Genomic DNA, 25,031 nt, shown 5'->3' with positions numbered 1-25,031 from the left:
AAAAAAAGTGTGTTTAAAATTAAGTTTGGGGTTTGCCAAAAAAAAAAAAAAAGAGCAAGATTTTTCTTAGAAGCTTTAAGTCTCAGGTGTTATAGCATTGCTTCAGCATTCTGGAGCAGAGACACAGAAAAAAATGATATGCTAAAGCATTGCTATAACTCCTGGGAGCACATTATTTTGGAAAATTTTGGGACAATAAATAATGGCAATATTAATACTCAAATTTTTTGTGGGATATTATTTGAGGAAGTAAGTGTGAGGTCTCATTTTGGTCTTAGAAAAATTAAGGTGTTTTTAGGTGATTTGAGCCAAAAATGACTTCTCTTAACCACCTTCACCTAAGCCTTACATTACAAGCTTGAAAAAGTCCTTTTGATCTTTGGTTTTGTGTTTGTCTACATTAGTGGAGAGAGAGATGAAAAACAAACCTATGAGAATTTGTTACTTTAGAGATTTTGTGCTTAATTCATATTTACATAAATTGATCTAAATTGCAAGTAATATTTTGATAAAAGGCATTTCACACACACACTTGGAGTAATCAAAATTGGAATGAAACTTGTCCTTGAATTTTTCACAATCATTGGACAATCTTTTTATTTTTCTCTAAGCTATGTTCATTAATCAACCTTAAGCTTTAAGGAAATGTGGAGATCACCAACTTTAGTATCATATTGCCTCTTGTTTTATTTTCTTTATTTTTTCTTTTTGCTTGAGGACAAGCAAAGTTTTAAGTTTGGGGTGTGATAACTCTATGAAAATAGAGTTATTTATATCTTTTTGGGCATTAAATTAGCTTTGTTCTCAAGTATTTTTAGTTTATTTTAGTGACTTTTATTTGGTTTTATTTAGTTATGCATAAATAGTAATTTTAGTATTTTTCAATTAATTTTGTAATATTTTATCAATTTTATTTAGTTTCCCATTTTATAAGTTTTAATCTCAATGTTTTGTTTTTATTTTGTAGAAAGTTTAAATGTGTATTTTGGGCTTGTCACATTAGTTCAAATGAAGAGTATTAATGTTCATGGATGGACTCACTAATGACCACCAATATTTGATGTAAAGTGAAATGGACTAAAAGCCCAAACATTTTACACTTGATGGGCTATATTTATTGGGCTTTAGTTGAAAGTCAAAAGAAAGAAAGATTGGGCCAAAAAGAAAAAAAGAAAGAAAGAGAAAAGAAAATCAAGTGAGGGCTTGATTTGAAAAAAAAATAGAAATGAAAAAAAGAAGACATTATATATATATGATGAATTGAGAAGGGCAGTGGCGTGAGTGGATTGAAAAAGAAGCAGGAGGTGGCTGAAAGGGAAAAAAAGAGAAAAATGAAGAAAAAGAAGAAAAAGAAAAAGAGAGAGAGAGAGAGAGAGTTTTATTTAGGGTTTTAATTTAGCATTTTCATTTTGGAGATTGGCAAATATTCAAAGGAAGAAGAAGAAGATTTAGGCAAGAAAAAGCTTGGAGTATTGTGACAACTCTAATATGGGTTTTTCTTTTCCTCTTTCTATTATTTTAAACTTTGTAATTTTTGCACAATCCATTATGAGTTAATTTTCTTTTTGCTAGAATTATTTTTATTGACTTGAATTGTGATTTGATATTTTGTTGCTATGTTTAGTAAATTGGTTTTGTTCATTCAAGTGTGTTTATTGTGCAATTGCTTACTTTTGCTTGATCACCATTAGTAAGTAGTAGCTAATCTTGATTTTGGAAAAAATAGGGTTAGTGGAATTGCTTGAATGATGCATGAATATCACTTTGGAAAAATGTGGTTTGTAAATGGCATAGGAATATGTTATTTACCATGTATGGCTTAAAGGAATTGTGCTTAAATTGGTATTCTTAAAATTAATTGGGCATAGGAATATGTTAATTAATTAGAGAATTAAACCATAAACCCTTTGGAAAAAGGATTATGACATTTTAAATTCCTAGTTGACATTATCAATTTACAACAATACTCCTTAGCACCATTATATCAACTTTGCATTTTTAGGCCAATTTAATAATTCTAGCTTGCTTTCCTCGTAGTTTGTGTTCGTTAATTTGTTTACATATTCTCATCACTTTATTTTATTTTTGTTGAAACCAATTTGTGAGTAATTAGTTTTATAAATTAATTTCCAATTTTCAATCCCTGTGGAGACGATACTCGATTTATCACTTTATTACTTGTTACGATTGCGTATACTTGCGTACACAATTTTTCACAACAAGAACCTCACCTACAACCGAGTTGTTTTTCTACCGGTGCCAACCTCACCTCTCAATACAATGAATATGTAATTTTGAAATACAAAGCAAACTCTCTATAATAAGATGGAAAACAATGTAAAACCCTAGAGAGAATTGCAAGCACACTAGAGAAGATAAGAACAAGTTTGGCTCAAGTGTGTGTGGTTGGTGTGTTTATGAAAAGATGATAACTCTTTTGTTTAGAACACTTAGAATGATGTTATATGATGAATAGAAGCTCAACCAACCTTAATTTTTGAGTGAAAAACAAGTTTATATAGTGTAGGAACAAAAAGTAGCCGTTTATAGCCGTTAGCACATTTTTCAAAAAGAATCCTGGGAAAAACGGACTACCTATTTTAAAACGGACTACCTATCTGCAAAAAAACAGACTACCTATTTTCAATAGGTAGGCCGAAAATCAGGCAGGTTCAAAACTTGCATTTTTCGGCACTAAAATGCGCATAACTCTTTACTCGATTATCCGATTTCAAAAATTCCAATTTTGTTCTCTTAGTTAAACAAAATGTGATTTAGAAATTCAATCAAAAAAAAATTTTGGACTATCGTGTGAGAAAACTTGTTGCACAAGTTAGTGAGTGGGCCAAAACTTGTACTTATAAACCCTAGTATACTATGCAAATCACTTTAACAAGACTAAAATAAATTTATACCATTTGATTGTTTGTAGTCTTGATGTAGATGAGCTTCCTAACTTGATTTGCATGTTTTGATCCAAAGTTGACTTTTTCCCGAAAGTTGACTTTGACTTTCGGGTTGACTTTTGACTTTTAGTTTTTGAAGTCCTCTTTTGCATAGGGTCTTGAATTCTTGATCTCTTGATAAAACTTTTGATCTTATGAAGTATGAAGTAGTTGATATACTTGTTGAATCCACTTCTTTGATTATGTTTGACTTTACCGAGCAAATATTGATACTTTGTGAATTTGCTTGCAAAATGGTCAAGAAAAGATTAGTAACAAATAATAATCAAATATTTGTTTATCATCAAAATAAGTGAGTGATTGACTTTTGGTCAACAGGACTTTGACTATGGATTTGATCAAAGATAGTTTGCTTAATGAAGAGGCCAGAAGGAAAGCACAAGGTGAATCTTTTTCTTCTTATGGGGTTCTTGTTACTGAAAAGCATGACAGGCGGGGACGAAGTCAGACTAAAAATTAGCATGGTTCTAGACGAAGATCCAAGTCTCGAAAAGATATCAAGTATTGTAACAAGCCAGGTCACTTAATAAGGGATTGCAAAATATTGAAAAGAGAGCAGAATCAAGGAAGAAAAATGAGAAAGAGACTAATACAGTTTCCACTGAAGGTGATGTTGTCATTGTATGTGATGATGGGTGTGTTAGCCTTGCCACCCAAGATTATAGTTGGGTGATTGATTCTGGCGCTTCATTTCATGTTACTACTCGTAGTGATTTCTTCACTTCTTACACTGTTGGTGACTTTTGGCACTGTCAGAATGGGAAACAATGGTGCATCAAAGATTGTGGGTATCGGAGATATTTACTTGAAAACCAGTGTTGGTAGCAAATTGATTCTCAAAGATGTTAGGCATGTTCCAGACATTCGCCTTAACTTGATATCTATTGGAAGACTTGATGATGAGGGGTTCATAAACTAGTGTGGTGAAAGTAAATGGAAGCTCACCAATGGTTCTCTTGTAGTGGTGAGAGGAAAGAAAGTGAATACTCTCTATGTCAAGGAAGCTAAGCTACACAAAGGAGAGATTCATGCAGTTCAAAAAGATGCAAACATTGATCTTTGGCACCAGAGGCTCGGTCATATCAGCGAGAAAGGACTTTAAACTCTTGCTAGAAAGCAATTCTTACCGAATTTTCAAGGTACGCCTCTTAAAACTTGTGATCATTGCTTAGTTGGAAAAACACATAGAGTTTCTTTCAATACACGTCCACCATCTAGAAGATCTAATGTTATTGATCTGATTCACACTGATGTCTGTACTATGCAAACTAGAACTCTTGGAGGTGCACTTTATTTTGTTACTTTTATTGATGACCATTCTAGAAAAGTTTGGGTTTTAGCTTTGAAATCTAAAGACCAGGTGCTCAATGCTTTCAAAGAACTTCATGCCAAAATTGAAAGAGAAACTGGAAGAAAGTTGAAGTGTGTTCGAGCAGATAATGGTGGTGAGTACAGGGGTCCATTTGAATACTATTGTAGACTCCATGGAATCAAGCTTGAGAAGTCAGTTCCAAAAACTCCTCAACATAATGGTGTGGCAGAAAGAATGAACAGAACAATTGAAGAAAGGATTAGGTGTATGATTTCCCATGCCAAGATACCTAAGTCCTTTTGGGGGGAGGCTATGAAAATTGCAATTGATTTGATTAACCTTTCTCTTTCAGTTCCTCTGAACGGTGATGTGCCTGAGAGAATATGGAGAGGGAAAGATGTCTCATTTGGTCAATTGAGAGTCTTTGGGTGCAGAGCATTTGTTCATATTCCTAAATATGAGAGATCCAAGCTTGATGATAAGGCAAAACCATGTATTTTCTTGGGGTACGGTCATGAAGAGTTTAGGTACAGATTATGGGATCCAATGAACAAGAAGATTATCAGAAGTAGGGATGTGGTGTTTCTTGAAGATCAAATGTTTGAAGACAGTGACAAAGTTCAGAAGCAAAAGTTCCCTCCTAATGTTCCTGTGAGTACTAGCTTAGTTCCTTCACCCATAGTGCATGATGATCATGGGGGAGATGAACAGGAAAACCATGAAGAACATGTCAATGAGGAAGCAGATGAACATGAAGATTGTGGTGAGAATATTGATTATGATGTTCCTACAATTGATGATGATGGTGAGCCAACTGAACAGGATCAAGAAGCACCTCCACCACCACCAGTTGAGACTCCAGTAAGGAGATCGACAAGAGAGCGTAAACCAACTTCAAGATACAATCATCATGAGTATGTAATGCTCGCTGATGGGGGAGAGCCAGAAACTTACTAAGAAGCCATTCTACATGAGCACAAGAATGAGTGGGATGGAGCCATGCAAGAAGAGATGGGATCCCTGCATGAGAATCACACATATGACTTGGTGAAGTTGCCTAAAGGGAAGAAAGCTCTCAAGAACAAATGGGTTTACAGGCATGAGACTGAAAATAATGGCTCACAATGGTACAAGGCACGATTGGTTGTGAAAGGGTTCGGTCAGAAGAAAGGTATTGACTTTGAAGAAATATTTTCTCCTGTTGTGAAAATGTCCTCTATTAGAGTTGTTCTTGGTTTAGCTGCTCGCTTGAATTTAGAAGTAGAACAACTTGATGTGAAAACTACATTTCTTCATGGTGACTTGGAAGAAGAAACTTACATGGAGCAACCCGAGGGTTTCAAAGTCAAGGGAAAAGAAAATCTTGAGTGCAAGCTTAGAAAAAGCTTATATGGACTCAAACAGGCACCTTGACAGTGGTACAACAAGTTTGATTCCTTCATGTCGAGCCATGGATATACCAGAACTACTTCCGATTATTGTGTGTTTACAAAGAAGTTTTCTAATGATGATTTCCTTATTCTCTTGTTGTATGCTGATGATATGTTGATTGTTGGCCATGATGTCAGAAAGATTGAAATGCTAAAGAAAGAGTTGAGCAAGTCTTTTGCCATGAAAGACTTAGGATCGGCGAAACAGATACTTAGAATGAGGATTTCTCGTGACAGGAAGAATGGAAAACTTTGGTTATCTCAAGAAGCTTATGTTGAAAAAGTTCTTGAAAGATTTTACATGAGCAAAGCTAAAGCAGTTAGTTCATCACTTGCAGGCCATTTCAAGCTAAGCTCCAAACAATGTCCTACAAGTGAGAAGGATAAACAAGAAATGGCTTCAATACCTTACTCATTTGTAGTTGGTAGTTTGATGTATGCTATGGTTTGTACGAGGCCAGATATTGCTCATGCAGTTGGAGTTGTTAGCCGATTCCTCTCTAATACTGGTAAGGCTCAGTGGGAAGCAGTGAAATGGATATTGAGATATCTTCGAGGTACTTCCAGGTTGTGCTTATGCTTTGGCAATGGTGAACCTATGCTTGATGGGTACACAGATGCAGACATGGCTGGTGATTGTGATTCTAGGAAATCCACTTCAGGATTCTTGACGACATTTGCAAGGGGAGCTGTTTCATGGCAATCGAGGTTACAAAAGTGTGTTGCTTTGTCTACTGCAGAAGCTGAATACATAGATGTAACTGAAGCTTGTAAAGAAGCTTTATGGATGAAAAAGTTCCTACAAGAGTTGGGCTTGCAACAAGAAAGATACATTGTCTACTGTGACAGTCAGAGTGCCATTCACCTCTCTAAGAATTCAACTTTTCATTCAAGATCCAAGCATATTGATGTTAGATATCATTGGATTCGTGATGTACTTGAGATGAAAGAATTGCACTTAGAAAAGGTGCACACCAGTGAGAATGGTTCTAATATGTTGACAAAGACTTTGCCTAAAGAGAAGCTTAAAGCTTGTAGGAGAAGAGCGGGCTTAGTAGAGCCCACCAACTGAGGCGAAGGGGGAGATTTTTTGGGTCCGCCCCTTTTGTTGGGCTTGGACCAATAAGGGCTTAAGGCCCATTTGTTTGATTCAATTAAAAGAAGAAAAAGAAATGGCAGCAAGCATGGGAGTGTGCTTCGTGAGCAGCAAGGTAGCCAAAAAGAAAAAGAAAGAAAAAGAGAAGGAAAGGAGAGAAAGAAAGCTAGAGAGAGAAAGGCGTTTTGCCATTTTGCTTTGAAGATCAAGTGGTGGATTCTCATCCATTTTAGCTCAAATTCTGGGTGGTGAATCCTTGCAAGGTGCTTCAAATCTACCGATTCCGATTTGGCGATTGTCCTCTCCAAGGTGCTCTTCTACAATACCCACTTGGTGAGACCCAAACTTTTCTTTTGTGTATCCATCTTTTGAGATAATGATGGTGATGCTTGTATTGGTGATCCAAGATTGTTTAATCTTGATGTTGTTGTGAACCTCTAGTTTTGCTAGAGAAGAACTTTGTAATCCCATTATTAAACTTTGGTGATAGTGGATGATTTGAGCGAACTACGGTCACGTGGTTTTTTTCCGCATTGGGTTTCCACGTAAAAATCTCGGTGTCTCACTTTTATTCTTGATTTGTGTATTTTATATTGCTTGTGGTGCTTTGGTTGATCTTTGATATTGCATATTGTGGTATTTGATAAGTTTCCCATTTTTGACATACAAAGAGAAAAAATAGTGTGGCTAATTGCAATAAGTATTCCCAACACATATTCACTTACAATAAGTAAATATAATGGAATACCATGTCTACTCAAGGATGGCGGAAGCAGATGTGAACTCAAGCAGTCAAAATCTTACCAAATTGGCAATCTTACCAAGCATGGTGGAAGCAATTTAACTCCTCCCAAAATTAAATATTTTTTTTTTGGCAAGCTTACCATGATATTCTTCCAACCAGTCACAATCTATATAAGTGAAGGACTTTATCTTCACCAAGTTGTTTCTGCTGCCACTACCACGATGAGATCCTATTCATGCTCTTTTCAGGTGTTCAATTGTCCAACAGCTATGAGAATTAAATAACTTTTTTGTTTTTATTGAAAAACATGCATTTCTCAATTGTATGAATTTACTTACCTAGCTGCTAGCACCTTCACAGCTAGCAACTTTCAGTTTTTTGTTTGTTTGATTTAACAATTATAGAATTGCAGGAATGAACTTTTGCACCACGGTTTGGTTCTAGTGCCCATGAATGTACTACAGTGAGTTGAAGATTACTTGGACCAATACCAGCACCATAACAGTTCCCTTTCAACTATTCTTCCTACATCCTCACTGTAGCCAACACATAGTGAATCACAACCACCAACATACAAACTCAGGCTCATGTGAACGCTACCCAAGATACAACAAACAACAAAATGGGTTTTGGCATGGCTATTCACAACAATAACAGGGAAGTATTCTTGACTTTGACAATGCCTTGGAGCGGCATCCATTTGCCTTTGATAATGCAAGTACACGCCTTGCACCATGCTCTCACTTGGTGTCGACATCATTTTATTCAATCGGATTGCATTGAATCAGATTGTAAAATACTTGTTAACTATATGTGTAGCAATGATTCTCACAATCTCTATCTGAATAAATTTATCTTGGAGATTCAAAGTTTACTATCTTGTCTCCCTAAAATTAATTATAGCTAAATTCTTAGAGGGGCTAATAAAGCAGCTCATCATCTAGCTAAGAAAGCTTTAGGCTTAAATCAAGAAGCTTTGTGGAAAAGCAATAATTTCCATCTTTATTTTGTTTCCTGAAGATTGGTTTTTCTTCTTTAATGGATACATCTTTCCTAAAAAATTATGTATCATAATAATTTGATATATCTTGTAATTGTCTGGACTCAAATTTAATTTTAATTAATATTAATTTTATGAAGGGATATTAGCGGCTAAACCACCTAAACTTTACGGTTTGTAACACTTAACCACAAAAGCCGAATTTTTGGCGGCTAAACTACCTAAACCCTAGTTCCGTTTTGCTCTGCACACCTCCGTCCAAAAATCACAGTTAAGTGCCACGATGGACTGTTTGCGTGTACACACTTGTACACATGACAAAATTTTAGTGGTCCACGTAATATTAGTTTTAAAAAATAATTATAAATATTTAAAAAAAATTATAAATAAATAAATTATAAGAAAAAAAATTATAAATAAATAAATAAATAAATAATTTTTTCCTTTTCCTTTTTCTTTTCTTTCTTTTTTCTTTCTTTTTTTTCCCTTTTTTTTTCCTTATTTTTCTTTCTCTGTAAGTGGAACCATCGATGGTTCCTTTTCTTGTTCAACAGAGGTGTGCAGAGCAAAACGGAACCAGGGTTTAGGTAGTTTAGCCGCCAAAAATTCGGTTTTTGTGGTTAAGTGTTACAAACGGTAAAATTCAGGTGGTTTAGCCGCCAATATCCCTTTTATGAATATAACCAAACCACAATAATGAATTTTACATTTAAATTTAAATACTTAATTATATATCTTAAAAAATAATTAGCAGTATTAATAAACAAAGGCATACCAAATGATTATTTAAATAATATAATCTTATATAAAATCAAATCTATCCTCACATTTTTGTCATGAAGCAATACCAAATACTTTCTACCGTCTTTCAACCAACTGCAGAAATATAATATTTTATTTAGAGGTGTTCATCCAATCTAATATGTACTATTTTGCTCATAATACATTTGATCTGCACTAAGTGCGGATTTAATATTTTGGATTCAATCCAATTCATATATTAACTCAAATCCAATCTAATCCATAAAAGTGCAGATTGGATCAGTTATTTTAAACTAATTACTTTTTAATATTTATTAAAAATATATTTTTTTACATAACTAACAATAAAATAAAATAAATTATTATTGTTTTATGTCTTAAGTCCAACAATAAATTAAAATAAATAAAATTAAAGCAAGAAAAAAAATTATATATATAAAGAAATGTTAAATTTAGTTTTAGATTATATTTTCCTTGTAAATAGTAATAGAATATACATTTGATCTACTGTATTTTGAAATGTATTTGTATCATATTTATTAGATTTTAAATTATTATATTTTACATTAAAATATTAATTGATATAATTCTTTTTTTAAAATATACATAAATGGAACACTTGTCACCCATTGATGGGTACTAAACAATTTTAACTATAAATATTAATTTTAAAAATATTAAACCATTAAATTTTTGTCTGATAGCGAATAATAAAAGAGAAATTTAAATTTCTATGCTTAAATTAGCTACTTAATTAAAGAAAATATCAAAAAATACATTTTTTACACTATATCAAAAATATGTTTATATAAAAAATATTTAAGTCAAACTCAACTTTTTTTATTATTTTTTTGCCGAATTTTTATTTTTATTATCTTTTTTCAGCTGATGAAACAACCCCAACCTGCATAATGTAAAAATGAGAAATTTTTCTAATTAAATAAAAAAATTAATCATAAAAACTTAATTTTTTTAATATTACTCATTCATAAGTAATACATATTAAGAGTGCACCCATATATAAATATGCATGAATTAGATTAGATTGGTTATTTTTATATATCAATCAACATCTAATCAGCACAAGTGCAGACTTTAGATTTTCCAATCTAATCCGCATAAGTGCAAATATCCACACTTTGCGGATTGGATTGAATTTTTATGAAAACCTGTAAATTTATTTCTATTCATACCACTATAAAGAAACAAATATTCCTTTTTCTAATATTAACTAATATAATTGCCATATAGAACAGTCTATTAATTATCTCACATAATATGTGAATAGATTCACTGCTTTTCTCTTCCTCGAGGTATTCCCAAAAATTTTAAAAAATAAATAAATAAAGAAATAACGAAAGAAAAGAAGATGAGAAAGGTAATCTTTACATATTTTTCTTTCAACTTTTGTAAAGTGTAAATTATTGATTTAACTGGCCAAACTATGGCTTTTCTAGCTGATAAGAAGTGCACCTTTGAATTTCCAGCCTCTCGGGAGATGAGATACGCTGACCACGGCCATTGACTCATAGCATCCTCTGTAATATGCATCTTACAGTACAAGCAACATCGCTGACGACACAAGAGATACTATGGATTCTCCCAAATCTATGGAGTTTATCTTAAAAGAATGCTAGCAACTCAACTTCTAATCAAGTCAAGCAGATGAGAATAGCTCAAACTCAAACAATTGAATTAATTGAGGTTATATTATAAACTAAAACAAGAAAGAAACTAGATATTTAAAAAATAGAAAGCTAGTGTTTCATACTAATGTAACAACAATTCATAAACACATTAATGTATGCATCGATCGAGATTAATGCAGAACAACTGGATGGACATATATAATATTGCTAGTTGCAACTGACTATTCATATTAGAAACAAATTCCTTGAAAATTAGGCAGAACATAAAACAGGAGTAGCAAAACTTGGAATCCCGTCTCAAGTCATTCAAATTCACTTAACTAAAATAGACAAATGACTCTGCTTTAGTTCCCAATGGCAATGGAAGAACTGGGCCTTGTCTGCTTTCTTCAAGTTGGTATCAGCCTTCAAATTAAGAACAGAAATTCAAACTCAAACTCAAACTCAAACTCTAGCCCTCTTGCTACTGCAACCAGGGCACTTGTACTGCTTGATGTGCTCAGCCTTGGCTGGTGTAATCTTCACACATTTACCATGGAACCATCTCTCGCACACATCACAGCAGATCCAGAATTCATCGGCACCATAGTTATCTCCACAAGCCCCACAGGTAGCACCTTGTTCGTCATCTTCTTCTTCCTCTTCACCACTTTCATCCTCATCCTTTGGTGGTGAAGACATCTTTACTCCCTTGGGTTGGGACTCAGATTGTCGTGACTGCTTAAAAGACAGACATTCATGTAGCAAAAGATGATTAAAGTATGAAGGTAACAAAAAAAAAATTAAAATAAAAGCAAATAGATAGTAGAAAGGATGAGTGATACAACTTCTTTTATTCCCACCTTGCCACTTGATTTGCTTTTGCCACTATTGTTCTGGGTAGCAGACTGCTCCTTTGATTGTTTGACGACACTCCCCGTTACTACTTCAAATATGGTGGGAAGATCATTTATCATCTGAAAAAGCCTTTTCCTGCAAATTCCAATCAAACAAGTGGGAACCCTATGACTTTTAATTTAATATGATGCTAATAATAGTAAATTTGCACATTAATCTTGGATGGCAAGGTGGCAATATTTCCTAAAATCGTGTAGGATTTAAAAAGCACATAATAGCCAATAGATTTGTCTTCCAAGTATTTAAATGTTGTGTAAGCCAATTACACAAGAAAGAGACATCAACAAAAAGATACCAACAAACTAACACAGACGCTAATTTATACAGCCAGGAATATACTCTGCAATCGATGCAAGTAAGAATTTATACAGGAAAGGACCATGGCTTATATACCATATAAAGTAAACTATCTATGTTCGATTTGATGCATAAATTAATTGTCTAAGGAATTGAAAATATACAATTGATCTGTGCAGTACATGCAAGATTCTCTTAGTTTCCTAGCACCTGAATCTGTATAAAACACAAATCAAATTACCAACATCTTAGTTGCAGGCAAAGCCAATATAAGATGAGTCAAGAGACTTGCCAGAACTTCAAGCAAAAGATAATAATAATATATAAATACATACTATTTTCTTTAAGCAAGCAGCTTCTAAATTACAGTGACAAAATTGTTCAGGTCACACCAATTCAATGTACAATTGAAAAAGAAGAAATTTCCCAATCAAGGGAAAAAAAAAATTAATGTGTTCCATATTTATTATTCTTTTGATTGTACTAAGTCACTACCACTGTACAACTCTTGTCGAGCCCTCTTAGATTACCACAACTAAGAACAGTACATCATAACAACAATAACTAGTAATTTGTAGAATGTGAAAACATGGTGTGAACAAGCAACTCTAAGTAGAATAAGTTGCACGCTAGTAATTGAAGTATCAACATTGATTGCAACATCCTATACTGAAAGTTGTACAAAATTACTATAACTGAATCTTTCTAACAAGTCAACTTATCAATTTTAGTAGCCTGAGCTGAGGAAAAGAAATTGAAGCTTGATTCCAAACATAGATGCCCAATATGGTAGCCTAAAGAATAGAAGCAAGAATAAGGTCTGGAAAGTTAAAATAAATCTCATGATCATTAGAAAACGATTACTCTGACAGGTGAGAGTATGAATTTTCTAGAGCACAAAGAATTTGTCTTCCCCAAAGTGAAAACAAAACAAAATTGTTTTGAGCTAGACCATACCATTCTGCAAGAGAATACACACACAGAGAGAAAGAAGTGGAAGAAACAACAGAAATAAAACAATCAAGGATGCCTAAGCATTACTATATGAACAAAATAATTTCATTTTCAATGGACCATCACTCCCCAACTTTGCATCATAGAAAACAGTTACTAATTTCTTTACTCATTCCCTTGAAAAGAAAAACACAATTCTGTCACTGGAGTTTCTATTTATAATTATCAATAAAAAGATAAAAAGAACATAAAAAAAAAAAACATTCCACACATGTTATAATACAGTAGAAACCTAGGAGGAAACTAATTGCATACCAAAGAGCATATGCAAGACATGATATATCATAATGAATTAAGGCATTCCACATAGCATATACCACAAATACAAATCAACAAACATAAATCAGAAGAACTGAAAAAAAAAATGAGAAGTTACTATAAAAATAAATTTTATGGTGTCAAATCACATGTTCTATAAGTGCATAGGCTGAGAAAAATGGATCATACCTTTCACTCTTACCAAAACCAAAGCGGGCACCAAAATAAAACGCAACAGCAAGCAACCATGAGTCGCTGTGAACTGCAACCAATGACAACCAGTCCTTCTCTTGCATCCCATCCCTCGCAAAGTTTATACCTAGGGCCGGTTCAGGAAGCTCAGGAGGCACCTCTTCAACAGGTAGGTTGACTTCCCATGTCTCATTTGGAAGTCCATACAAACACAAATTTTCCTTCTCTGTAGAGCACAATCATTAGAAATATCAAAACTAGGAAAGTCAAGTTTAACGCTACTTTGAATGTCTTTTCAACTCAAACGCATAGGAGAACAAATGTAATAAGTAACGATGACATAATTTTTTCCCGTCTAAATCATCAACAGATAAATTTTAACATGAAAGTGTAAAAGTACCAACATCCAATAAAATCTAACTTAAAAATATTATTTAACATATCTTTGAAGGAAACAGAATCTCAGTTAATTGCTTTCACCATAACATTCAAATAGACCTCAAAGTTCAAACCATCAAACATTTAGATACAAATAAAAGACAGAACACTTCTCTTTATATACAATTATCTCAAAATCGTAAAAGAAGTACCGAGCTACCAAAACTGAGAATGGGTGTTAGAAAAATATATTGAATATTCAGTAATCTATATTGTTATTTTGTTACTTGTTCTAAAATTTAAGACTGCATGGTGTGTTGTGTCGAAAGACTCCAAAGTTAACACTAAAGAAAGCAGATGAACATTCAAGAGTGCGGTTAGAATTAGAATATAGAATAAGTGTTGTAAAGATGATGGCAGTAGCTCAATCTTACGTGATTCACATTCAATAGTGCAGTTAGAATTAGAAAATAGAATGAATAACAAAATTCATTTTTAGTTTCAAATAAAAAATTAAAAGCGACAATTTTCCTACTAAAAGTAGTATTATAAACAGACCAAACAAGTCAATTACACAGAGAGAAAAAAAAAAAAAGAGAGAGAGCCAAAGCAAAACTAGACATAATAACCAGAGTAGGTTTCCTACAACCTCGTGTGGCTCATCTACAAAGTATAGGACCCAGGAAACAAGCAAGCAAACTATTTCTCCTATCATTCTATTAACTCAACAAATTACTAAGCCAAAATACTCTATCAATTTCACAGCTACAAACAAACCAACTTGCAAATAGTTTTGTGGAAAACCACCATGTATGAAGACTAAAATGACTTCCAAAAAAAAAATCTCAATTACTATCGGTAGTAAAAAGGGTGACAAAGTTAATTCACCCATTGTTGTCTATACCCACCAGTAGCATAAATTAGGAAAATATAAAAAATTTTGGCGAAATTGGAAACAAATACAACTCTCCAAACAACATTTGAAGGAAAAGAGCTAACCCACCGGGATCGCACTGCTGGTAAAACTTTTCGACATCTGCATAGAAAAATAAAATTTGAAAAAGATAAAATTATAACAAGAAACAGTATAATTGATACATACCCAATATAAGAGAAAGGGAGAAAAGGAAAGATAGATAGAGCAGAGAGAAAACATATAAAGAAAGATGGAAAAGAAACCATTAGTTAGGGCTTTAATCAAGCCTGAGCGTCTGCCTTTGAAATCGCTGAAGACTTCCTCCACAGTTCGAGGTATTGGGTGCGGTATGCCTTCCATGGCTCTCTCTATCTCTCTCTCTCAAGCTCTCTCTACACAGTTTCTCTCTTGTTCGTCAGAAACAACAAACCCACAACACCAATTCAAATGTCAACCCTATCCTGAAATCCAACCCAAGGGGAAAAAACAAACAAAAGTGTCCAATATGCAAATGAATGAATTACAGAGACGTGCTGAATTCCTAAGTAAAAATTAGAAATTCAATCGAGAAACGAAATGAATAAAGCTAAAACCTAGAAACCCCAACGTGTGAGTTAGGGTAGGGTTTTGTTAGGGGTTCGATTGGAGGTGACAAGTTTATTAGGGTTTGTTTGTTGTTTACTGGAAATTTTTGCAGAGATTTGACGTTAGGAGTGGAGGGGAAACTAAAAATATTAAACTGCTACCTATCAATATATATTTTTTTATTTCCTCCAAAAAAAAAAATATTTTTTTTATTTATTTAGGGTGTGTTCGGTAACCCTTTTAAAAATGGTTTTTTGTTTTTAAAATTAAAAATTTGAAAATACAAATATAAATTGTGTTTGATAACTCTATTTTATTTTTTATTTTTAAAATTAAAAAACAGAATGGAGTGAATTTTAAAAACATATTTTAGATGATTTTAAAAAATTTTAAAAACACTTTTATCTCTCTCTCTCTCTCTCTCTCTCTCTCTCTCTCTCTCGTTAATCACCACCTTCAGACAAGTTTCCATGGCTTCATCTTCACCATTACAGGTAAATCTCTTCCTCTCTTTATCTCTCTCTCTCTATCTCTCTCTGTGTATTTATATAGCTCTCTGTTCCACTCTCTATATATCTCGCCTCTCTCTCTATCTCCCTATTTCTCAGATTTTTTTGTTATTCCTTCATTCTCAGATTTGAAATGAAAAAATGAGAAAAGCATGACGGTGAAAGAAATTTCCTAGAGAGAGATTTTTTGGCTATTACAGGTATGATTTTCTCTTTTCTCTTGTATTTTATTTTGATTTTAGGTTTTTTGTTTGAGAAAATTTGTTCTTAGCTTTTATTAGGTTTTTGGATTTAATCTTTCAAATTAGTTTTGGGATTTGATATCTCAATGCCGAGCCTGATTTTGGATTGCCATTTTCTGGGTTTGATGTTATTTCTCTAGGTTCAATGGGATTTTGGGTTTGGGTTTTTTGGGCTGAGAAAAGTGGTTGTTGCTATACTTATTTAGGTTATGTTATTTGGATTTCTAGCATTTAGTTGTTAGTGGAATGGCTTTCAAGCTTTGATTAGTCTATTTTATTACCTTATTTTCTTTTACAATTTCGCAATGTGTAGAAGATTTTTCATATCCGCTCTCTTTTTTGTTGTTGCTATATATTGTCTCAAGTTCTCTTTTTTGTTCCCATGAATTTATATTGCAGCATAATTTTAGAAACCTGATACATTCTCTAATATGGGGTATATGATACTCAGTGGGAGAGATATATACTCAGGGGGAGTAAACTCAGGTGTTGTTGGTTTTACAAAAACATATTATGAAATTCTACTGGTCATGATTGAAATTGATTGATTCTAGCCATTAGATACACTTTCTAAAATGAATCTAGCCCTTCATTTGTTCCTCACTGTGTCAGGAAAATAATGACTATGGCAGCTAGTGGGTGGTCCAAATAGAATTTTATATATACAATGTGATTTACGTAGGAGATTGTCTCACTCTCTCCATCACTGAAATATTTTGGCAAAGAGAGAAAAGAAAAAACTAATGAATATATAGCTAGTGCTCAATCATTTATATATATACAGTTTGTTTTACTTGTAAATTTGATAAAGAAAATTATTAATTAATTAATAGATTAACTAGTTGTGAGTAGGTGTTGGATAAAATGTACATACAGCATATAATTCTATTGGACTATTATTATATATATATTGACCATAACATATACTAGGTTAGAAACTCATGAATAAAAGTTGATCATTTGACTTATCTTGTTTGGATATATAGCTATATCTGAAATTCATGTGATTAGTCTCTAAACTTTTTGTGCTGTGAGCTTAAGAAATTTTGACCTACCTAGCTAGTCTTCTCTATTGCCAATATTTGATCACACACTTCCTGCAGTTGACCTTAAAAGTTGCTTTGATATATACTATTAGTTTCTCATTCTTCCCATAGCATAGTAAATGTAGTAAACTCCATCTTTTTTTTTTTTTACTTTAAAACCATCAGGAAGTATCATCTATATCTACACCCAATTCTTGAGGACCATAAGGGATGTCGTGTATATCACAATTAGCTAGTAAAATGATTCTTAAAAACTAATATTCATTAGCTTTTCATGGTTTTGGTGAGTCTCTGTGAGTTCACATTACTATTAGTTTCTCTCAATTCAAAGAATATGCTATAGAGATATACTGTAATTAAAGTACTTGAGAACTACATGCCTTTTTATTTTTCCTATCGTTTTCTTATTTTGGTGGCTAAGCTCTATAATCAATCAGTACTTGGGAAAAAAGGAAACAATGGTAATGGTGATAATGATAATGATGTTGAAGTTGATTGAAGAGAAAAGTTTGGTGATAATAATATATAGGACATGTTTGTCTATAATGTTTGCCTTGTTTTTCTATTTTTTTTTTTTATATATTACGTCATTAGCTCTCATTTTTAATTACCCGTCTCTCAGTGAGTTTTACATAAGTTTTTCAACTTGTCAATTAAACTTGTCATCAAAGCCAAGTTACCTTATAAAAAATAAATTCTTCAGCAGTAACTTTAATTTCATCTTGTTATACTCTGCTAGATTATCAGTGTCATCATATCATATACCCATTTTATTGAAATTGATTCTTATATTGAGAAAATTATTGTGCAGATTTTTATTTTGTTAGAGACAAGACAATGATTGTAATTTTTTTTTTCTTAATTTTATTGTTACTTTGTTGGAATGGGATTGGATTGGATTAGTTTATGCTTGAATGTGTTAGTGAGCTTTATATATTGATATCCAACACTTGTTATTATTGATTGAATAGAATTAGTTTTATAATTACATGTAGATTGAATAGATGACAGGAACAGATAGCGAGGTGGTTATTATTGATAATAGCGAAGCTTCTGTTTAGCTTGAAAAACATGAAGAAATTTTTATTGAACTTATGGAAGAAGAAGTTTTGAAGGGAAATAGGAATACTACAACCTTTACAAAGCAATCATGGAAGCGTATAAAGGAGGAGCTTTATGCACAAGCGAAGAGAAGTTACACTGATACGCAATTAAGGAACAAATACAATCTGTTAAGACAAAAGCACAAGGATTTCAAGTCTTTACTGAAAGAGACTGGCATAGGATTTAGTGTAGTGAAATGGCTAATGTCCGTGATGAAATTGCTGATCATATATGGAGAGCAAATCGACGATGAAGATAATGGGTGAAGATTATTAACAATTAGAACTTTTTTAATAGTTTTCTTCAAGATTAGACAATTATTAGTTCATATTTTATTATGAATTTGTCGGTTTTGTGTTATAGATAATGTATTTCGTGATTTTAAATTACTTGAATTTTTTAAAATGTTAATGAGTATTTTTATTTGATTTTTTTTATAATTTTTATATATTTGTTTAAAAATAAAAATAAATGATATTCATAATTTTTTATTTAAAAAAAAAATCAAAATTTATGTTTTTTGTTTTTAAAATTGAAAAATAAAAATGGTTACAGAACACACTTTTGTTTTCTGTTTTTAAAATTATAAAACAAAAGTGGTTACAGAACACACTTTTGTTTTCTGTTTTTAAAATTTAAAAACAAAAGTAGTTATAGAACACATTTTTGTTTTTTAAAAATAAAATTTTAAAAACAAAAAATCTACTTTTATTTTTCTGTTTTTAAAATTAAAAAACAAAAGTGTTACCAAACGCCACCCTAGTTAATAACAATACCAGTATACCACGGACCACGGTCCGCATCATAACACCACTCTCTCGGTCTCTCTCTTCCTTCCTCTCTAATTTTTTTTAAGGAACTCTTCTCTCTAATTAATCTCTATATAAATTTATCTCATTTTCACTTTTCCTTTTTTTCATTTTATTTTCCTCAATGAAGATTTCTCTTTGTTTTTATATGAGAGGAAACTTATGTTACTATTTTTCTCATATTTGTGCTTTGTGCATGATTGTTTATTTTTTTAAGTGATAATATAAGTAATTATTTTTATAGTACAAAAGAGAATAAATATTAAAGAACTCTTAAACAAATTAGAGATTCAAAAAAATACAACTAATAATATTAAGAGTTAGTCTCATATTGTTAATGTGTGGAAATAAATTGTGATATATAAGATGAATGGGCTACTCCTCTCATTGTCAATTGGTTTTGAGATGGAACCTCGTTCATCTTATCCCCAAATTCTAACATGGGATCAGAGCCACTTGTGATCCGTTGTAACCCCAAAGTGCCACCAGTCCAAAAAGTCGTTTGTGATCCGTTGTGAGTCAAAGTGCTACTGGTCCAAATAGATACTTTCGCTGTCTCCCCTTTAACCTCCATTTAGGACATTTCGGCCAATGTGTGCCAATTTCTAATGTTGGGGTCTGTAACCTGTTTCAAAATTCACAAATTTCTCGACGTGTACACCCACAAATTTCTCGATATTTGACCTTGTGGGATTCTTTTAAATGTCATGTTTGGTCTTGTGGTCTCTTAAAGGTCGTTCGTTATACCCACACTTTCTAGGCCCAAACGTGAGGATGGTGTATTAAGAGTTAGTCCCACATTGCTAATGTGTGGAAATAAATTGTGATATATAAGATGAATAGGCTACTCCTCCAATTGCCAATTAGTTTTGAGATGGAACTTCATTTATCTTATCCCCAAATTCTAACAAATAAATCTATAGAAAATAGAATATACGATTTCAAAATTATTGTCATCATTGTCTTGTAGTCGTTATACAAAATTATTGTCATCACCATGTCTCACTAATAGTAATCATTATATTCATAGTCATTATTGTCACTGTATCTCACTTATATAGTCACTACTACAATTATTTTTTACTTATAGTCACTACTAAATTTAAAGTCATCGTTATCACCGTATCTCACTTATGAATCCAATCAAATGTAAATAATTATAATTCATGTAAGTTTTCTTTCAAATAATGTGTGTTTAAGAAATTAGAGTATCTTTATAAATCTATAATACTCTAGATTCGGTAGACTTGCATATATTTTTCTCTAAAAGCTAGAGTTTAATAAATAAACATAAACAATAAAAAACGATAAAATAACCTCGTCTTTTCTTTAGACTTGAAACACAGTAACCACACTCTAAATTTGCACTATATCCTTCTATGAATAATATATTGATATCCCTAATCTCTGCTAATAAAAATAAATAAATAAATAACTACATGACAAGTATTGTATATAAATTACAAATTACAGTAAAATTTCAAAACTCACACAATCTCTGCTAATAATTATACATATACTTTCTCTCAAAAGAAAAAGAAAAAAGAAATTATGCAGATGTTTCATTGTTTCTCTCGATAATATTAAAGATTGTGAATCATCTGCAAGAAAGAATTGAAAGGTTAGAGACTTGAAAAATAAATGAAAGATGAAATATATATTTTATTATTATTATTGTACAGAAATATATATATATATTGGGATTTTTTCTATAATACGAGAATTATCGTTTAATATAAATAATAATTACATATAACATGTATTCTAAATAATTTTTTGATGAATCAGACTTTCATTCCACACAAACAATTTTACACCTAATGACCATCAAGAGATGTCATATGATTCTATACAATTTCCACTATTACTTACAACTTCTCAAACCATTCAACTTCTTCTTTCTTTACATTCTTTGGCATAACAAAAGTAATTCTATTCTTAACTTGCCACTTTGTTTGTTGAAAAATGTTTTGAACACTAGCAGCCCCCTCATAAAAAATACATCATTTTTTGTCAGCCAAATATTGTACACCAATGCTACTATACCAGCCATAATCACTCTCTTTCGAAATTTGCATCCCTTAACTCTGTCCAATTTCCGAAGCAGCCCCTGTAATGGAGTGAGGGCCATCTTCCAACCAAACCACTGCTCTAAAAGATGTATGCATTCCTGTGAAAAAGAACATTCAAAGAACAAGTGCTCAACAGTTTCAGAATTCCCACGACAAAATAAACATCTATCATCTGATACAATATGATATTTGAGCAACCTATCCTTTGTTTTAAGTCTATTCAGCAAAGCAATCCACACCACAAAACAATGCTTGAGAATATTGAGTCTATTCCAAGCATGTTTGCTCCAATGGTAATGATTTTCAGCCTGATTATACATTTTGTAACCTGCAGCAATCATATATTTATTATTGATAAAGATAGCAGGATCTATTCGGTTTTTGAGCTCATTCTTGAGCTCAACTAACTTCCTCCAATACCAACTGCTTTGGAGAGGGGCTTTGTATCCCCACCAGTCTTCATTTTTGATGTAGACACTATGGACCCATTTGACCCACAAGTTGTCTTTTTTTGTTGCAATTGACCAGATGTTCTTGATTAAAGCAGCTTTGTTCCAATCAGTTATACTCAAGAAACTGATCCCTCCTGCTGACTTTGGCTTACAGATCTTAGCCCAAGCAATGTTTCCTGACCCAACCATTTGACTTGTACCTTTCCATAAGTAACTTCTACATATACCCTCTATTTCATGAACTACCTTTGTTGGAAGAAGCAATATTTGACTCCAGTAAGTATGTATGGTCATAAGAACAGAACTAATCAACACACTTCTCCCTGCAAAGGAAAAATTCCGAGAACTCCATGTTTTAATTCTTCCAGTCATATTTTCAACAAGAATCTTGCACTCTGCTGCTGAAATTTTCTTGGCACGTATAGGAATGCCAAGATACCTAAAAGGTACCTCTTGCTTAGTGAAACCCGAGACATTAACTACTCTTTGAATCTCTTTCTCCTCCATGCCACAACAATAGATTTACGATTTGCTATTCTTAGGAAGCAAACCAGAAGTCTGAGAAAACAGCTTCAAACCCTGTAGCATGAGATGAATACTGATAAAGTCACCCTTACAAAATAATAATAATAATACGTCATCTGCAAAAATTAAATGTGTTAGCTTCATGGATCTGCATCTTTCATGATAATCAAATTCCTTCTTCTTTCCCACTACTCCCATTATTCTGCTCAAATACTCCATTCCAAGTACAAATAGGAGAGGAGACATGGGATCTCCCTGCCTTAGCCTCCTCTTGGCTTCGAAAAAAACCATGAAGAGAGCCATTGAAAAGGAGGGAGAACCTCGCGGTAGACACACATTGCATGATCAATTGTATAAACTTCTTAGGAAACTGGATAGCAATTAGCATCTCCTCAAGAAATCCCCACTCAAGTGTATCATATGCTTTTTGAAGGTCTAATTTAATCATACAGTTGGGCCTTGAATGTTTCCTTCCATAATGCCTTAGCAAATCTTGGCATATCATTGTATTATGGGCGAAATATCTACCTTGAACGAAACCTCCTTGGTTCTGAGCAACCAAATCTGGCAATATATGCTTGAGTCTGCTACAAATTAACTTGGTAATAATTTTATACAAGACATTACAACAAGCTATGGGTCGAAATTCACTCACTTTGTTAGGGCATTTGATCTTCGGTATGAGAGTGAGCACTGTTGAGTTCACTTCTTTCAATATCTGCCCTGAATGTAAGGCTGATAAGATTGATTCAGATACATCTTAGCCAACCAAATCCCAATTATCCTGAAAAAAGGAGCTGCTAAATCCATCCGGACCAGGGGCTTTAATCCATGGGATACTGAAAAACTGCTTGCTTAACCTCCTCTTTCGAAAAATTTCCTTCAAGATAAATGGCTTGCTGACTAGAAACAACCGGACCCATCTCCACCAACTTCTTTTTGACCTCCTTCCTATCTTGCATTCGGGTTCCCAGGAGGTTCTTATAAAATTCAGTAAAGGCTTCAGTAATCTCAGCAGGTTCTTCAACCCTTTCTCCTCTCATGTTTTGAATCGAGAGGATATTATTTTTGGTCCTTCTTTCTCTGATGTATACATGAAATAATGCAGAATTACTGTCTCCATCTTTTAACCATGATAGTTTAGCCTTTTGCTGCAAGAAAGAGCAGTAATTGCTATGTATTTCAGCATATTGAGTTCTCGCCATTGCTTCTTGTCGTTGTAGCTCATCACTGAGCAGATTATTGTGCATCAACGATTGACACTCAGCCAGCCTAGTACAAGCTTGGATATCAGCTTGTTGTAAATTAGAAAAACCACCTTTGTTCAGCTCTCTAAACACCGGTTTCAATGCCTTGAGCTTTGACACAACTTGGAACATTGAAGTCCCAACAATCTTTCCCTTCCATTTCTTTTCCAGCAGAACCTTGTATTGTGGATGAGTACTCCACATCTTGAAGTACTTGAAGGGTTTTCGACCACTTGGTCTCTTAGGATGAATCTTGAGTAGTGCAGGGGTATGATCAAACAACCTTTCATTCGCAAAAAACACTTCAGCCATTTGAAATCTATCTATCCATTTCTGATTAGCAAGAACTCGATCTATCTTTGAATAAATTCTATCCGCCCCATCTTGCTTATTACTCCATGTATAATAACTCCCACTGTATTTAACATCTTCTAATTGGCACTGATTCACATATTCCAGGAAAGCATTATTCCCATTATGTCTTACTTGATCTCCAATTCTCTCTTCTTTAGCTAGTATGTCGTTGAAATCTCCAAATAGAACCCACGGATCAGTCCTAAACATCTCCTTAAGGTCCTTCCAAAGACTCTTCCTCCCTTCCTCTCCATTAAATCCATAAATAAAGGTAGCAAGGAAAGTATGTTTATGATCAGCTGTAGATACTAAAAGATGCACATATTGACTTCCACATCTTAAAATACTTACTGTAAAGCCCGCTTAGTTAATTTAGAAATCAGCAGTTGTTTATGTTTAATTATGAAATTATTTATAGCTATTTAAATAATTTATTACTGTTATTTATGGAATTCAGAAATGCATGATTATGTCATCAGTAGTTTTTATATTTCGCATTTCCGGTGTCCGGTATTTTGGAACTCGGCGTTTGGCTCAGTAGGAATCACAACTTAGTATGTTGGAAATTTGGGGACGGGTTTAGACATTGGGAATGTCGGGAATGGCCGGGAATTTAGAATGTCCCAAAAATACCCCTTTAGTATGATTTTTGTGATTTTATGGTGGAGGGGCAAAATGGTCTTTTTGCCCCATTAGTGTTTTGTCTTATGTGAGCTTTTTATTTGAAAATTTAAATGCTTAAGTGTTTAATTGTTGGCTGAATAAAATGAGATGTTATAGCTTTTATTTCATTTTTCCCAAACTTAGAAAAAAATTACATTTTCTCAAAGAAAACTCTCTCAACTCTCTCTCTCTCTTTTCGGCCATTTGAGGCAGCTTCTAGGGTGATTTTTTCCTCTTCAATTTCAAGTAAATTTCAGCTTGTTGTGTGTCTCTAATCAAGGTAATTCTTGTCTTGCTTTTTCTAATTAGTTTTCTTGAGATTTTTATGAAATTGGATGAAATGCATGCATGATTTTGGTATATGTTGCTGCTGTGATTTTGTTGTTGATTTATGTGGATTAAAGCATGCTAATTGAAGTTAAATTGGGCTGTGTTAAAGCATGTTAGTTAGGTTGTTCAAAGCTTTTAGTTTTTATGTGAAAAAGTTATGAATTTTTGAAAGAAATGGTTC

The 25,031-nt window shown here is 32.9% G+C and overlaps 1 protein-coding gene and 1 long non-coding RNA gene across 2 annotated transcripts; one reads left to right on the top strand and one right to left on the bottom strand.

The window, feature by feature from the left end:
- Positions 1–11,052: 11,052 nt before the first annotated feature.
- Positions 11,053–15,718, bottom strand: LOC115712841 (PHD finger protein Alfin1). The gene is made up of 5 exons (XM_030641231.2): positions 15,176–15,718; positions 15,000–15,032; positions 13,616–13,844; positions 11,803–11,932; positions 11,053–11,677 (listed from the first exon to the last, which is right to left on the bottom strand). Exons 1-5 carry the CDS (start codon positions 15,270–15,272, stop codon positions 11,405–11,407), a joined length of 762 nt encoding a protein of 253 aa, XP_030497091.1. The 5' UTR covers positions 15,273–15,718; the 3' UTR covers positions 11,053–11,404.
- A 142-nt stretch (positions 15,719–15,860) lies between these two features.
- On the top strand, positions 15,861–18,826 carry LOC115724542 (uncharacterized). Its single transcript, XR_004013220.2, has 3 exons — positions 15,861–15,991; positions 16,133–16,206; positions 18,299–18,826. It is a non-coding gene; the product is annotated as an uncharacterized LOC115724542 (long non-coding RNA).
- The last annotated feature ends 6,205 nt before the right edge of the window (positions 18,827–25,031 follow it).

Source organism: Cannabis sativa, chromosome 4 (assembly GCF_029168945.1).
Source record: "Cannabis sativa cultivar Pink pepper isolate KNU-18-1 chromosome 4, ASM2916894v1, whole genome shotgun sequence".
Classification (NCBI taxonomy): Eukaryota; Viridiplantae; Streptophyta; class Magnoliopsida; order Rosales; family Cannabaceae; genus Cannabis; species Cannabis sativa.
The sequence above is the reverse complement of the archived record's forward strand: the minus strand, read 5'-3'. Positions and strand labels throughout refer to the sequence as shown.

Coding starts and splice junctions, on each gene's coding strand:
- LOC115712841 (XM_030641231.2), bottom strand. CDS start 15,272: ATGGAAGGCATACCGCACCCAATACCTCGAACTGTGGAGGAAGTCTTC. Junction 15,033..15,175: donor GATTAAAGCCCTAACTAATG/GTTTCTTTTCCA, acceptor TTTTCTATGCAG/ATGTCGAAAAGTTTTACCAG. Junction 11,933..13,615: donor GGTTTTGGTAAGAGTGAAAG/GTATGATCCATT, acceptor TGGAATTTGCAG/GAAAAGGCTTTTTCAGATGA.